Genomic DNA, 14,017 nt, shown 5'->3' on the forward strand with positions numbered 1-14,017 from the left:
CGCCCGACGTCAAAATAAACATATCTGCTTTATAACCTTGTGGGTTGTAAAGTTTTATGACTTTATAGGTTGTAAAGTTGTTGCGTCACTAGGTGGGGCAGATTTCTTATAGTGTGACGATTCAGACATCTCAGGTCTTCGCTCTGGCCGGCCGATGACGGGGTGCAGCAACACAAGCACAAGGCCGCAGTGCCAGGGTCACCACGAGCCAGCCGAGCGGCTCGGGCAGGTCAGCCGGGGGATCCTCTTCCTGCCCACATCGCTTACCACCCGCCAGAGTCAGAAGGAGACCCTCTTCACCCCCATTCGTAAAGAAACGCGACTGCGGGCTGGGTAGCCTGCGCGGTGCAAGGTCCCCGCCCTTCATAATCCCCCGCCCTTCACAATCCCCCGCCCCCGCCTCCCCGGGGCACGGTGGGAGCCGCCGGAAGCCGGCGCGGCCAGGGCGGAGTTGGAGGACCGCGGCCCGCAAGAGTTAGCCTAGAGAGGCTCTAGCCATAGAGCGTCAGCCTGGAGCGGGCCTGCCGCCGCGCGCGAGGCGCATGCGCCCGGTTTCGCTTCGTGCTGCGGCGTGGGGAGCGCTCGGAGGGACAGCGGAGCTCTACGGGCAGGGGCCGGCACCATGGCTCCCGTGCTGAACCTCAACAACGAGGTGAGCCGTCCTCTCCCGCGTTCCGTGGGGCGGCAGTCGGAGCAGGCTGGCGGGGGCAGGGCAGGAGGTTTTGGCGCGGAGAGCCCGGCGGGACAGGTGGAGGCAGCGGCCATGGGAGGGGTCTGCGCACCGGGAGCTGGGGAAGGGGCAGAGCTGGGGAAGGGGCAGAGCTGGGGAAGGGGCAGAGCTGGGGAGGGGGCAGAGCTGGGGAGGGGGCAGAGCTGGGGAAGGGGCAGAGCTGGGGAAGGGGCAGAGCTGGGGAAGGGGCAGAGCTGGGGAAGGGGCAGAGCTGGGGAAGGGGCAGAGCTGGGGAAGGGGCAGAGCTGGGGAAGGGGCAGAGCTGGGGAAGGGGCAGAGCTGGGGAAGGGGCAGAGCTGGGGAAGGGGCAGAGCTGGGGAAGGGGCAGAGCTGGGGAAGGGGCAGAGCTGGGGAAGGGGCAGAGCTGGGGAAGGGGCAGAGCTGGGGAAGGGGCAGAGCTGGGGAAGGGGCAGAGCTGGGGAAGGGGCAGAGCTGGGGAAGGGGCAGAGCTGGGGAAGGGGCAGAGCTGGGGAAGGGGCAGAGCTGGGGAAGGGGCAGAGCTGGGGAAGGGGCAGAGCTGGGGAAGGGGCAGAGCTGGGGAAGGGGCAGAGCTGGGCGGCAGCGTGTCACCCTGCGAGCGAGCCGGGATGGGCTCCATCCTCCCCAGAGCCGCGTGGCTACCTGGAGTGGTGGGAACGGCCCTGGCCGGGCTGTCGCCATGTGGCCTGAGGCCGCTGCCGCCGCCCCCCCGGGAAGCGCCGCTCACCGCGCTGGCCCCCAGCAAAAGGGCTGTGTGGGGAAGGAAGATCTGTCTTGCGAAGATAAACCACGTCTAAGGGGGTGCTGTGCAATTGTCTACACGTGTGCCTCGGTTCTACATCCTGTCACTGCGTGTGATATCATTATTATATTGCGTTATCTCTTACCGTGTTTGTGTTCACACTGAAGTTTTGCAGGTGATTCTGGTGAACCTACCAAAGTCCCAGCTGCCTGTCTCCTGGATAGCAAAGATATGATGTTGCTTTATTTTCTTGGGTGTGGAGGGACTGAGAATGACAAATTAATGGGTTAAATTTATATTTTTACTGTTTTGTAAGAAGGTTGGTGTTTCATATTTCTTTTGGGTTTTTTTCTACTCTATAAAGTGAATTTAATTAGTTAAATGTGTTTCACTTGTGATGGGCTTTGACTACATGTTTGCAAATTATTCTGTATTATAAGTCTGACAGAACTAAACTGGCTTCTTTAAACTGCTACTGCAGCACCTAAAGAGTAGCTGATAGTTCTGCTGAGCATGGGTTGTATCAGCTTCTGCAGATGGTACTGTGCACTACCTGGATTCCTAGATAATTCACAGTATGATTAAAGTTACAATTTGTCACCAGCAGAACCAAAATGACAGATTGTACAAGCATTCTCAGATTACGTTTGTATTTAAAGTAAGTTTTATGTTCTATGCATACAATGACTCCGAGAGAGGTAGATTTTCAAGTCAATAATTTAGTGAGAAGTAGTCTGTTCATCAGAAGAAATGTGGTTTGATATTACATAAAATATAGATATTTAATAGGTAGTTTATTACAGGTTTTCAGTCCTTACTCTTAACAAATATAAGGTCAAATGTGAGTGATTGCACATTGAAATATGCCAGTGAACCACTGAAGAAGCAGCAGAGTATTTCCTGCATTGTTGAAGCAGCAATTTCTTTGACTGATCAAGTTCAGGTGGTGGTTCATAGTCTTTCAGCAAAGAGACACTTGTATAACAAGAGATGAAAAAAGCATTGTTTGACTGAGTAATGACCAAACTGTTCTTCAGAAAAAAAATAGAATACAATGAGTTTCTGTACAAAAGATTAAAAATTACCATGTGGACACTAGGCACACTAGGCATGTCATTCCTTCTTATAGTTCAAACATCACCCTATCCTAAGAGGAAACTGAAAGTAAGTTCTTAAATTTTCTGGAGGTGGGAGATTTCATCAGAGTTTGGACAAAAATTAGGCACTCTCTAATAAATGTCTGAGCCTGATCTGTCTAAGACTAGAACGGAGACTTGGTGTGAATAGCTTAAACAATTTTTTCCATTTCTGCATTTCATAAGAATAAGAGCCATATTATTTACTATGGTGAGTAGTTATAAAATCTGAAATAAGCATTTTTTAAAATAATACTTGGATATTCTCTGTATTTATTAAAGTTACTGAGATGCTCTTGTGTAAGCACATTTTGCTTTCAAGAGATATTTACCTTCCTCTAATTAAATGTGTAATAGTGGAATTTGACCATGAATAAAGTAATGATTTTAGAAAGACTAATGTTTTAAACAAACTATGGAATTTTTAATGTGTATTTTTCCAGTTTGGTAAGGGAAAGACTTACTGTAATTACAAAGCAACTTGATTCTCTGCATCTTTGTCATTCCACAATCAACCAATGCTAGGGATCATACACATTTCTTCCCTCATTAGGGTATATCAAATAGGCATGATGGTAGTTGTTGCAGAAAGAACTTTGTGACCCTTATGTAGCTGATAAACCTGTTGGTATTAGCTGGATTTACAGTAGTTCTGTGTAAGGCTTTGTAAATTCAGCTGTATTATATTTACATATTCCATATTCTAATTTTGGCCAAGGCAAACTTTAGCTATTAATTAATATAATAAAATATAATGGTTCGCTAAATGATAGAGTCCTAAGAAATTTTCAGATGACAGGTTGCTGGGGTTTTTTTGTGTTTGTTCTTTTTTTTTTTAGCTTCATTACTTCCTATTATAAGTTTGGCACTAGTAACTGATGAAAGAAATAGTTATTGATGTGCAAAAACCTTTTTCTTGAATGTCTTCAGTATTCCTATGGATGGTATTGTCATAAGTGAAAGTTGCACAGCATCTCGTTTATACAGATAACATATATTTATTTGTGAATGTGAAGGACAATGACTTACCAGTTGAGTAGGTAACTTCAGGTCTGTGTCATTCGATGGCAGAATTTGTTCTGCTATTACTGTCCTGATGAAAACAAACCTAAAAAACCCTTGCACACTTAATGGAAAGGTTTGTTACTACACTGTAAAAATCAAGACTTTGGTTCTGATATAGTAATGAAGTAAAGTGTATACATGTTTTGAAATTAGAGGATATTCAACTAGGTGATGATTTAACCTCTTATCACCAAAAAAACTTGAAAGTTAACTATTATTATTATGAAAAGCTAATCCTCTAAGTAAATAAGACAAATAAAAGACTGTGATGTGTGTCTGCTTTCTGACAGCTTTTGGATTCATTGGCTAATTTCAGAGAATTTGGAAAAGAGTAGAGACCTCAGAAGTGTTTGTTTTGTGGGTATTTTGTTGTTGCTGTTGTTGTTTGGTTTGGGTTGTTTTGTTTTGTTCGTTATTGTTTGATTAAAGAATAGTGCCTTTGCGAAGCAACATGCTCCCAACTGTTCTGACTTTATAGGAAACAAAGAATGAAAATGTCATACTGTTCAGGTGACTGTATGAATAGGCTCTGAAATTATTGTACAGAGGTAATTATCCTGGGTGAAAATAAGAAGGAATTGCAGTTGTTGTGATAAGGTGAAATTAGACAGAAAAAGGTAAGAAATCAGTCATCATTATTCAACTATACACAGAATAATTAGTTTAGACATAATGTTCATCATTTATTTTATTTTTTCGTGTAAAATTGTTTGTATCAATTAACAGCTTCAGAAGTTCAGGTTATTTCCATGTTAACAAATAGCTGATGTGCTAGAAGTGCATAAATGTTCTTTTTCTCTAATTCATGTATAGCTAGATAATAACAGCAAAAAGCAAGTTAGCAAGGTTAGCGCTTAGCAAGGTCCGGTAATTTTAAGAAGCAATCAGCTTTCTGCTGGCAAGTGTGGTACAGTTTCAGTGTGCCTGCATGACTGAAAAATTAAGATTGAAAAGAGTTAAAAAACGTGAATATTTTTGTAATCCAAACATTCAATTCCTTTATGGGATTATTGCATTTTTATTTCTGAGCCCAAAGAAGAGCTGGGGGGAGTGGAGGAAGTAAAGACTGCAGAAAGTTACAAAGTAAAACAGTGAAGACTGGGGTTTTTGAGGAAGAAGAGGAAAATGCAGTATTTCTTACCATTATTACTCCTGTTTTTTTGTACAAAGAAAAACATAACTTGTATAATGACAAAGTTAAGTTTTTCAATTATTATGCATCAACTGTATAAGATCATGCATGCTTTTGCAGGGTTTATCTGTATTAAGCCTAATTCTCATCTTGTGTTTAATTTTATAGGCATGCAGGCTGAAGGAATATTTTTAAAAAACAAAAACAATTGCTGTCTTCTACATGTTTCTTATTTTGAAAAGCTTGCTAAGAATTTTCAGGTGTCTTGTCACAGAATAGTTTCCAAAGTTAAACTTTTCTGGAAACATGTGCTAGATGGCAGCACATAATCATCAACTGCCATGGACAAGGACAAGTTTAAACGGAAGATGGCTCATGTTTAATGTGAAAAATGATCGTTGTTGATCAGCAATATACAATAGAATGAAACTGAAGCTTTTGAAAGGGAACCGACCCAGATTTGTGGTTTGGTTTTGTTTTGTTTTGTTTTCAGAACCCAGGCTTCTTAAATTATGTTGTTCTGTTTTTACAGTCGTACTTTGCTAGAATTGATCTTCTGTTCAGTGTGCGGTGTCTCAGACATGCAACATGCTCCTTGCAGGAGTGTGATTCTCTGATGGTGGTTTCGTGGGCAGCTATACTCTCTGCTTCTAGAGCCGGAGCTTCTCATTGCTTTTTCCTCATCCATTCCAGCCACATGGTCCTGCCTTCCCTTTCTGTGAGCAGAATGATTTTTTTTGCTAGGGCAGTTTCCTCCTGTTGGTGGTAGGGTCTCACAGGGAATGGCAGCAAGAGAAACATGGGACCAGGGGTGAGTGGGCAGGGGATGGAGGAGTACTGTCCCACTTCCACCACAGTGAACTATTCGCTTGACTTGGAGGGCTGGTGGAATGGTGCTATTCATCTCAATTAAGTGTTTGTCTTCAGGCAGTGACATTTCTGTGAAATAAGCATAAGGTTTGGGAAGGGCGTTCAACCAGCAAAACTTAAAATAGTCAGGATGATTATATGATGTGCTATTATGTTGTCTGGCAGGTGTTTATGTTTTGGAAATTAGCTAGTGGTCAAAGCTACAAGGGTGGGAGAACTAGAGGGTTCAACGAGGAAACCACAGGAGCCCTTCTGTTTGCCTGATCTTGATAATGTTACATGATGAGTTCGTTGGAGAAGAATCTTATCATTTCACTGTTATAAGCAAGTTTATATTTCTTTTTGGAAAATGTGACCTGGGGTATATCAAGGGGAAAAACAAACAAATAAAAAACCAACCACACCAATGTAGTCTCTTACCTGTTGCAAAAGAACTCTTAAAAGAAGTTGCAGTTCAGTTAAGTAAAGCAAAATTTAAATTTCAGGAGTTGTATTCGCCATAGTAATCAGAGAGGTGAACTCTTAGACCTTCTTTCTTGGGCTTTCTTTGAAATTACTTTTCACTATCGTGAACAAGGTGATGTGAGCATTTAGTTTTTTAGTATATTATATCCAAACGGCTAATGTTACCTAAGGAATGTTGTGATATTCTTAAATACATTCCTAGACCTTCTTTACCAGTGATAAAAAAGAATTCTAGATGGAAACTTTCAAAATAACAATGACTGAGTACTTTAGGCATTATGGTGTTTAAAGTGGTCTGAAATACTAGGCATCCAGCCCAGTGTGGTGATCCAGGCTCCTCTTTGAAATAAAGTAGCTACCCTCAAAGATCTGATTTGTGTACTATCCTCTGGGCGATGTGGTGATCTAGGCGTTCTTTAGGGCAATTTAATATCCCTGTGTGCTAACTTTTTATCCACCTAAAGGGAAGGTGAGGTATCTGACCAGTTATCCAGTTTTGGACTGAGCTGTGACATGTCTTACTGCTCATAATTCAAAATATCCTGCCTTCTTTCAAAGCATGCCTCTGTCTGATAGGAAACATGCTGCATTTTTTGGTTCAATGGTGTAGTTGTTAGAGAACTTTCCAGTAGTTGAGAAAGCTGGTGTATAGGTCCTCTCAACCTGAGATGAGTTGAATCCAGTGATTCAGTGACCAGCAGAGTGCACTAATCACAAATACCAACAAATATGAGTGCTGGGCTACTGTCTGGCAAAAAAGGTGGATTATGTGGGTGAGGGGTGCTTGGTCATATGTTTCACCAGTGGGAGCATTTCTGTAGGAAAAATCATTGGCAGTGCTCCAAAGGCTGCTTATCCAACAATTAACATAAAATACATGAGCTCCATCAAAAGAAGTACTGGAATTCTGAACTCTTTACCCTTGAAGAAATTCTTCTTGCTGTTCTACAGATGAGTTCCCTTTTGGTGTTTTGTCTCTGACTTATGAGCCTTGTTTGTTCCAGTACCTATCCACCATGCTGGCCCAGCCACTCGCTTGAAGTAGAAGCATTTGTATTAGGCTTCTTCACATTGAATAGGGTCTGTAATTTTAGACTTTTCAGTCTGATAAATGCCCCAACACCTGGACTGTTCCTCAGATGATGGACATAAGTGCTGTTACTGTTCTGAGCTGTCTGCCAATATTGTTAAGCTGGATCAGAGTGTCTCTGTCTTAGGCAACTTAAGTCAGCTTTAGGTTTACCTGTGACCACTTCAAAATTATTGTTAAGGCAAGGTGGTTACCACTTACATACTTTTGAAAAAGTACTGGTGCCTAGGGTGCTCTGTAGTCGAAATTAGAGCTGTGGCTGAATTCTGGCACTACCAGGATCTGTCTATCCTTGGCATGCATATGGTCCTAAATACTTCCTTGAAGCTGGTCATACCATCTGTCATATGTCACTGAAATCAGTCTAAAGTCTTGGAAAGGTCAAGAGAACTGAGAAAAAACATATTTCTACATAATTCAAAACCAAATAACTAGTCTATTCTATGAGTTTATTTCTCATTATACTGGGAAATCACCACTTTTTGCTGTAAATTACAAGTCTGCGCAAAGTTAGAAAGCAAACAGGACTTTTTCTTTAAATGTTGGTGTACTTGGCAGCAGTCATTTTAGCTGTATAGAATTGCATGTAAAAATTCTTGCATTACTTGTGTTACTACGAAATAACTCTAAGCACAGCAGTTACTTGAAGGAGAAGAAAACTGCTAGTTTGGGCTCGAATTCTGCTTAAAACTGTTCAAGTGTTAAATTGCTGACATTCTTTTACAGACCATGTAAATGTCCTAAGGAAAAGGTCTTTTGAAAGCTTATGAAATTTCCAAAGTTATACTCTGTGAGATAGAATTCTGAGGAATTGTGGCTTTTTTTTTCCTTCCTGGGAACTGTTCCAGCAGCTGTTTCTAAAGTTTCTAGAGTTGCCACATCATCAGTTATATTAACAGCAAATTCTGATCTGCTGTTCACACAGATTTTGTTCCAGAAGATTCCTGAAGCAATTAAACATAGTAATCTGTGCAGTTTTTTATGTCTACCAGTATTGTATACAACCATTATCAAACTACTGTTCTTCAGGACAGAAATGAAAACTTTTCCTTAGCTCAAGTGATTTATATAAAGTGTGTGTGGTAGGCCACGTAGACTAGTAAGATGCTCTCATAAAACAAAACATCTGTGGTTCCTTGCTGTGGTAGTGTACAATAATGAAAAAAACATGCAAACACAGTCATGGGAAACTTTGTAACTTATTTTAAAGGAACTGTGAGATACTTGCAGTACACAGTATAGTCTTTTATCAGATGTTATTTATGGATATATATGCCTGCATAAAATACGATTTAAAGAAATTATCCTGTTACTGTAAACGTGCTTAATTGCTTGCTGCTGTAATTGCAGACATCCTTTTGCAACCTTTGCATTTCTGGGCCTGAAGCTTGCTGCCAATTGAAGAAAGAAGCAAGGCTGAAATGGGTGTAGAAAGGAATGGGTTGGTGTTGGGTTTTTTCCTAACAGAATTTGGAGGCTTGGGGAAGGAGGAGTTGGTCAAAGGAGAATAGTAATCAGTTGCGAATTCATTGCGAGTTGCCAGTTGGTATGGCAATGCTGAAATTCTATTCAGTTTGTCTTATGCTATGGCAGTCAGTAGTGAAGAGCAAGAGGTAATGGCTTTAAAATGAAAGTGTGTAGATTTAGATTAAATATAAGGAAGATACTCTCCACCGTGAGGGTGGTGAGGCCCTGGAACAGGGTGCTCAGAAAAGTTGTGGATGCCCTATCCCTGGGAGTGTTCAAGGCCAGGTTGGATGGGGCTGTGAGCAACCTGGTCTAGAGGAAGGTGTCCCTGCCCATGGAAGGGGAGTTGAACTACATGATCTTTAAGGTCTTTTCCAGCCTAAACCATGATTCTGTGAATTAAGGGTGAAATTTTTTTTTAGTTAGGTTTTTCAGCACAAAAGTAACCAGCTACTACTAAATTCAGTTACTCTCTTGATTGTAATTTAAATCCTATAAGAGATAGGGATTTTAAATTCTTATTCTGATTTTATATGAAAAAAAAAAAAGTACCATTACATTATTTCTGTTACAAAGATGGGTCACAATGACACATATTTATTCATATGGCATTTAGTATGAGATGAAGTGTGTGTATATATATTCAAAACTAACTACGTGAAATGTAAATCAGTTGATAATTTTTTTTTAGAATGCAAATATTCTGTTTGTTTTTATTCTGGTGTATTTTCTCTTCTGTAGTCACCTGACCTAGAGTCATTCTGTCTGTAATTTTTGCGTTGAATAAACAGGTCAAAATTGGTTCCACCACAGTATTTGTGTGATGGCTTTTAGAGAACTTCCATTTAAAACATCAGTAAGCTTGATACTGAGATCTCCGTCGCACCAAAAATATGCTAGGGGCTCTAATTGAGAAATTAAACTTTTACTGTACTGTCTAGAGATCTGGTTGGATTCATTCAGTTGTGTTGGAGGCTAGTTTATCATATGTTTGTAGACTTGTCTAAATTGTTTGCATTTGTGCTCAAGCAAACATTGGATATAAAGTGGCTCTCAGGAGCTGAATTGGACAACTATCAGTTTAAGACAGTATCATATAGCAGCATGGCAGGGTGAGAAGTTAGACTGCAAGGTCTTTAAAATAGATACAAAACGAAAGACTTCAGTCTCAAAAATTCATGAGATTGACTAGGGATGGAAACAAGTAATATTCCAGTAGAAACAGGAGCTCAGAGCAAGAAGTAAAATGTGAGGGTCTATTTGTTCTCATTTTTAATGAGTCAAATGTTGGAGTTACTGCTTGTCTTCTACTGGAAGATACTGCATGTTAAGGTAAAGTGCAGATGTAAGCAGTGCATCTGGAGTAGCTCTTTTGTTGGGAAGTTACTTTAGATAAAGAGTGCCATCCTGTGATTTGTCTTCCTCAGTTTCCAAATGACTATAGTAATGAGACTAAGCCAGTTTCACATAAAAATCTCCAAGCATGCTTTAAAATGGCTATAAAATTTTGCTTATTCTTTTGTTATTTCTGTTCTTTTTTCTTTCTGCAGTTCAGTAGTTCTTTGCTCATTTCCCTAGATTCTGCCTTGATAATTTTATTCTCAGTAGAGAATGAAAACTACTCAGCAAAATAAAATTGACCAACGGGAAAAAAACCCCTTATTCCTCAGAGTGTAACTCTTTGTACTTTTTATACTAAAAATATTGAAATAACATTTATTTTTGTCTTTAAAGAAGATACTCACAAGAAAGCGCACCCGTTTTAAAAAACAAATTATTGAAAGCTAGTGGTGGAGCAGGACAAATAGAAATGAGTTTTTACATAAGCAGTACACACAGCATTACTATGACTGGCATAGAGATACCAGTAAATACTGAGTATGGATATCTGAATCTCTAGTGAAATATTTTCCATTAAATTTGTAGCTATTACCATGTGTCAGGTACATGGCAACTGGAAATTTTTGCTGTGATAACAGGCTATCTTAGTTAATTTCAGGATCTGCGGTACTTTTGGGATACATGCATGGGTTCTGAGGGAGCTGACAGAGATGCTTACCAAGCCACTTTCAATCATTTATCAGCAGTTCTGACTGACTGGGGAGATCCCAGTTGACTGGAAGTTGGCAAATGTGATGCCAATCTACAAGAAGAGCTCCAAGGAGAATCCAGGGATTTACAGGTGTGTCAGTCTAACCTCATTGCTGGGGAAGGCCATGGAACAGATCATCCTGAGTGCCATCATGCAGCACATACAGCACAACCAAATGATCAGGCCCAGTCAACATGGGTTTATGAAAGGCAGGTCCTACTTGACTAACCTGATCTCCTTCTATGACAAGGTGACCCACTTAGTGGATGGGAGAAGGGCTGTGGATATTGTTTACCTGGACTTCAGTAAAGTTTTTGACATTGTTCCCACAGCATTCTCCTGGAGAAGCTGGCTGCTTACAACTTGGATGAGTGTACTCCTTACTGCATAAAGAACTGGCTGGATGGCCAGGCCCAAAGACTTGTGGTGAACGGAGTCAAATCCAGTTGGCAGCTGATCACAAGTGGTGCTCCCCAGGGGTCAGTTCTGTTTAATATCTTTATCAGTGATGTGGACAAGCGGATCAAGTGCACCCTTAGTAAGTTTGCAGATGACACCAAGCTGGGTAGGAGTGTTGATCTGATGGAGGGTAGGAAGGCTCTACATGGGCATCTGGACCAGCTGGATGGATGGGCTACAGCCAGCTGTATGAGGTTCAACAAGGCCAAGTGTCAGATCCTGCATTTGGGTCACACCAACCCCATGTGACACTACAGACTTGGGGAAGAGTGGCTGGAAAGCTGCTTCATGGGAAAGGATCTGAGGTTGTTGGTGAGCAGCCAGGTGAATGAGCCAGCAGTGTGCCCAGGTGGCTAGAAGCACAACAACAGCATCCTGGCTTGTATCAGAAATAGTATGGCCAGCAGAACTAAGGAATTGATTGTACCACTGTACTTGGCACTGGTGAGGCCCCACCTCTAATCCTGTGTTCAGTTTTGGGCTGCTTACTACAAGAAAGATATTGAGGTGCAGGGCAATTTCAGAGGAGGGCAACAAAGCTGGTGAGGAGTCTGGAGTGTGAGTCTTACAAGGAGCAGCAGAGGGAACTGGGGCTTTTTAGCCTGGAGAAAAGGAGGCTGAGGGGAGACCTTATCACTCTCTCCATCTCTCTGAAAGAAGGCTGTAGCACATGTTGATCTCTTCCAAGTAGCAAGTGACAGGAAGAGTGGCTTCACGTTGTGCCAGGAGATTTTTACATTGGATATTAGGAAAGAATTCTTCACGGAAAGGCATCGGAAAAGGCTGCCCAAGGAAGTGGTGGACTCGCCATCCCTGGCGCTATTTAAAACATGGCACTTAGGGATATGGTTTAATGATGGACATGGCAGTGTTATGTTCATGGTTGGACTCGGTGATCTTGAGGGTCTTTTCCAACCTAAATGATTCTATGATTCCTCTTTGTTGTTTTATGAGGGCTCATTAGAAAAAGTCTGAAGTCATGTACAGATACGCTAATGTAGGAAGGGATGAGTGAATAGAGACTGGTTGCATGAGAAACTGGTAAAAATTGTTTTGAATAGCAGCTGGTTCAAATGAATGAATAAGAGATTTCATCCAGAGGCAGAAATCACTGGGAGGCTGCTGCAAAGGAAATGAGTAGCATGGGAGCAGGAGAGCATAACTTAAACTTGGTTGCATGATAAAATCAGAATTCCAGATGATGGAAAACAAAGGGCAGTTAAGGTGATTGCTCATGGAGCAATTCAGAAATAATGACAATGATGGAAGGAAGGGAAGAGAGGGATAGCTGGTAATTCTTTAGATGTTGCAGCAGTCAAAAGTGATAGGTGAGTAATAAGGTGTTTTGGACAAGAGGGAATAGGACAAGGAATGAGGAGAGCTCATGAAGGGGAACGTGTTGTTTGGTATGGAAAAGCTGGATACTTGAAAGTAGCAAGCTGCAGAAGGGAATGCACCAACAAAAGCAGCACATAGTGTCGGAGAGAACTTCAAAATGGCTGGGCAATAAACATACCATACCTAAAATAGATGGGTATTGTGAGAGCATTAGGTCTGTTGTAACAAAGAAGATTGTGCAGGAACCAAGTGCTGTTCTAAGGTGTTAGAAACATAATACTGGTGTAGTTACACAAGCTCTCGTATATCTGGTGTCTTGGCAACTGCTTGACAGAGAACTAAGTGCTTGAAGGTATAGTTTTTAAACAAAAGAATAGTGCATGTCAGACATCTGGCAGGGATATTTTAAGCTCTTTATTCATTCTACTTTTCATACTTGTCATTTTCCCCAGTTCCCATTTTATGTCATGAAGAAACTTCCAGGAAGAAATCACATTATTAGATTTTTCTATTATTTTTTTTTTCAAACACTTTCCCATGTGTATGTGAAAAGTCCTCATCATGAAATAGATTTTTCTTTTTAAACAGTTCCCAGGGAATAAAGAACACTAACTTCTGTAGCATGGTAATTCTCCATTCCCACTAGAAAGAATTCTTCCTGTCCTAAAAAGATTGAAAAGTAAGTTATATGCTAGTGCTGTTGAAATACCCCACTTTTTAAGATTTGGTTTGGTGTTTTGTTGTTTTGTTTTTTGGTTTTTTTTTACCCTGATCTGTAACTGTTGTGCGAGAGAAGGTTCTCACAAAAAAAAAGTCATAGACACCTGATAGCAAAAGTCACCTTAATGGAAGAGCATTTTTGGGAGGGCGGAAGTAGTAGTAGTAGTAGTAGTAGTAGTAGTAGTCATTGTTTCAGAGTCTGACAGGCCAATAATACTGAAGCATGTTTGAAGCCAACAGAAGCTCACCTCAGATTCTGATGATTTAATAGTCTTTGACAGAGGCTATTCACCCTATATGAAGGAGTGAATAGTTGAGAACTTCCCCTTTTTGATGGGAGTTTTCGCATACATAAAGAACCTTCCTGCCTTTTGGTTTCCTAGTATTTATTCCTTTTCTTACATATATAGAGAGGGAAAAAAATTGCTGAGGAGTTTGAAGAAAAGTAGTTCAGATTTTAAAGCAGAAAGTTCATTTTTCATTTAGTAAGATCAGTTACTTTTATTTTCAGTTTTCGCAAAAGCAGGTTGTACTTTATAGACAATCTAAAAATTGTGGTATTTGCTTCACTTTTTTATCCTTCAGATTCACAGAGAAATGGTTTATGAGGTATTTCTCCAACTTGATGATGCCTCAGCTGATGCTAAGTTTTATTTGTTTAGTGAACTTGAAACCATTTTTCCTTTATGATTCCTTTATGCCTGTGTAATAACTATATAGTGACATTGAAAT

General features: G+C 40.9%; 1 protein-coding gene across 1 annotated transcript in view; it reads left to right on the forward strand.

Annotated features, from left to right (window-relative positions):
- The first annotated feature begins 567 nt into the window (after window positions 1-567).
- The window catches only part of SRFBP1 (serum response factor binding protein 1), a 77,491-nt gene continuing 64,041 nt past the window's right edge, over window positions 568-14,017 (forward strand). The window contains exon 1 of the mRNA XM_080362970.1: window positions 568-652. Coding sequence (XP_080219096.1) covers window positions 623-652 — 30 coding nt within the window. The 5' untranslated portion in view covers window positions 568-622. The remainder of the gene's footprint in view (window positions 653-14,017) is intronic.

Source organism: Nesoenas mayeri (assembly GCF_963082525.1).
Source record: "Nesoenas mayeri genome assembly, chromosome: Z".
Lineage (NCBI taxonomy): Eukaryota > Metazoa > Chordata > Aves > Columbiformes > Columbidae > Nesoenas > Nesoenas mayeri.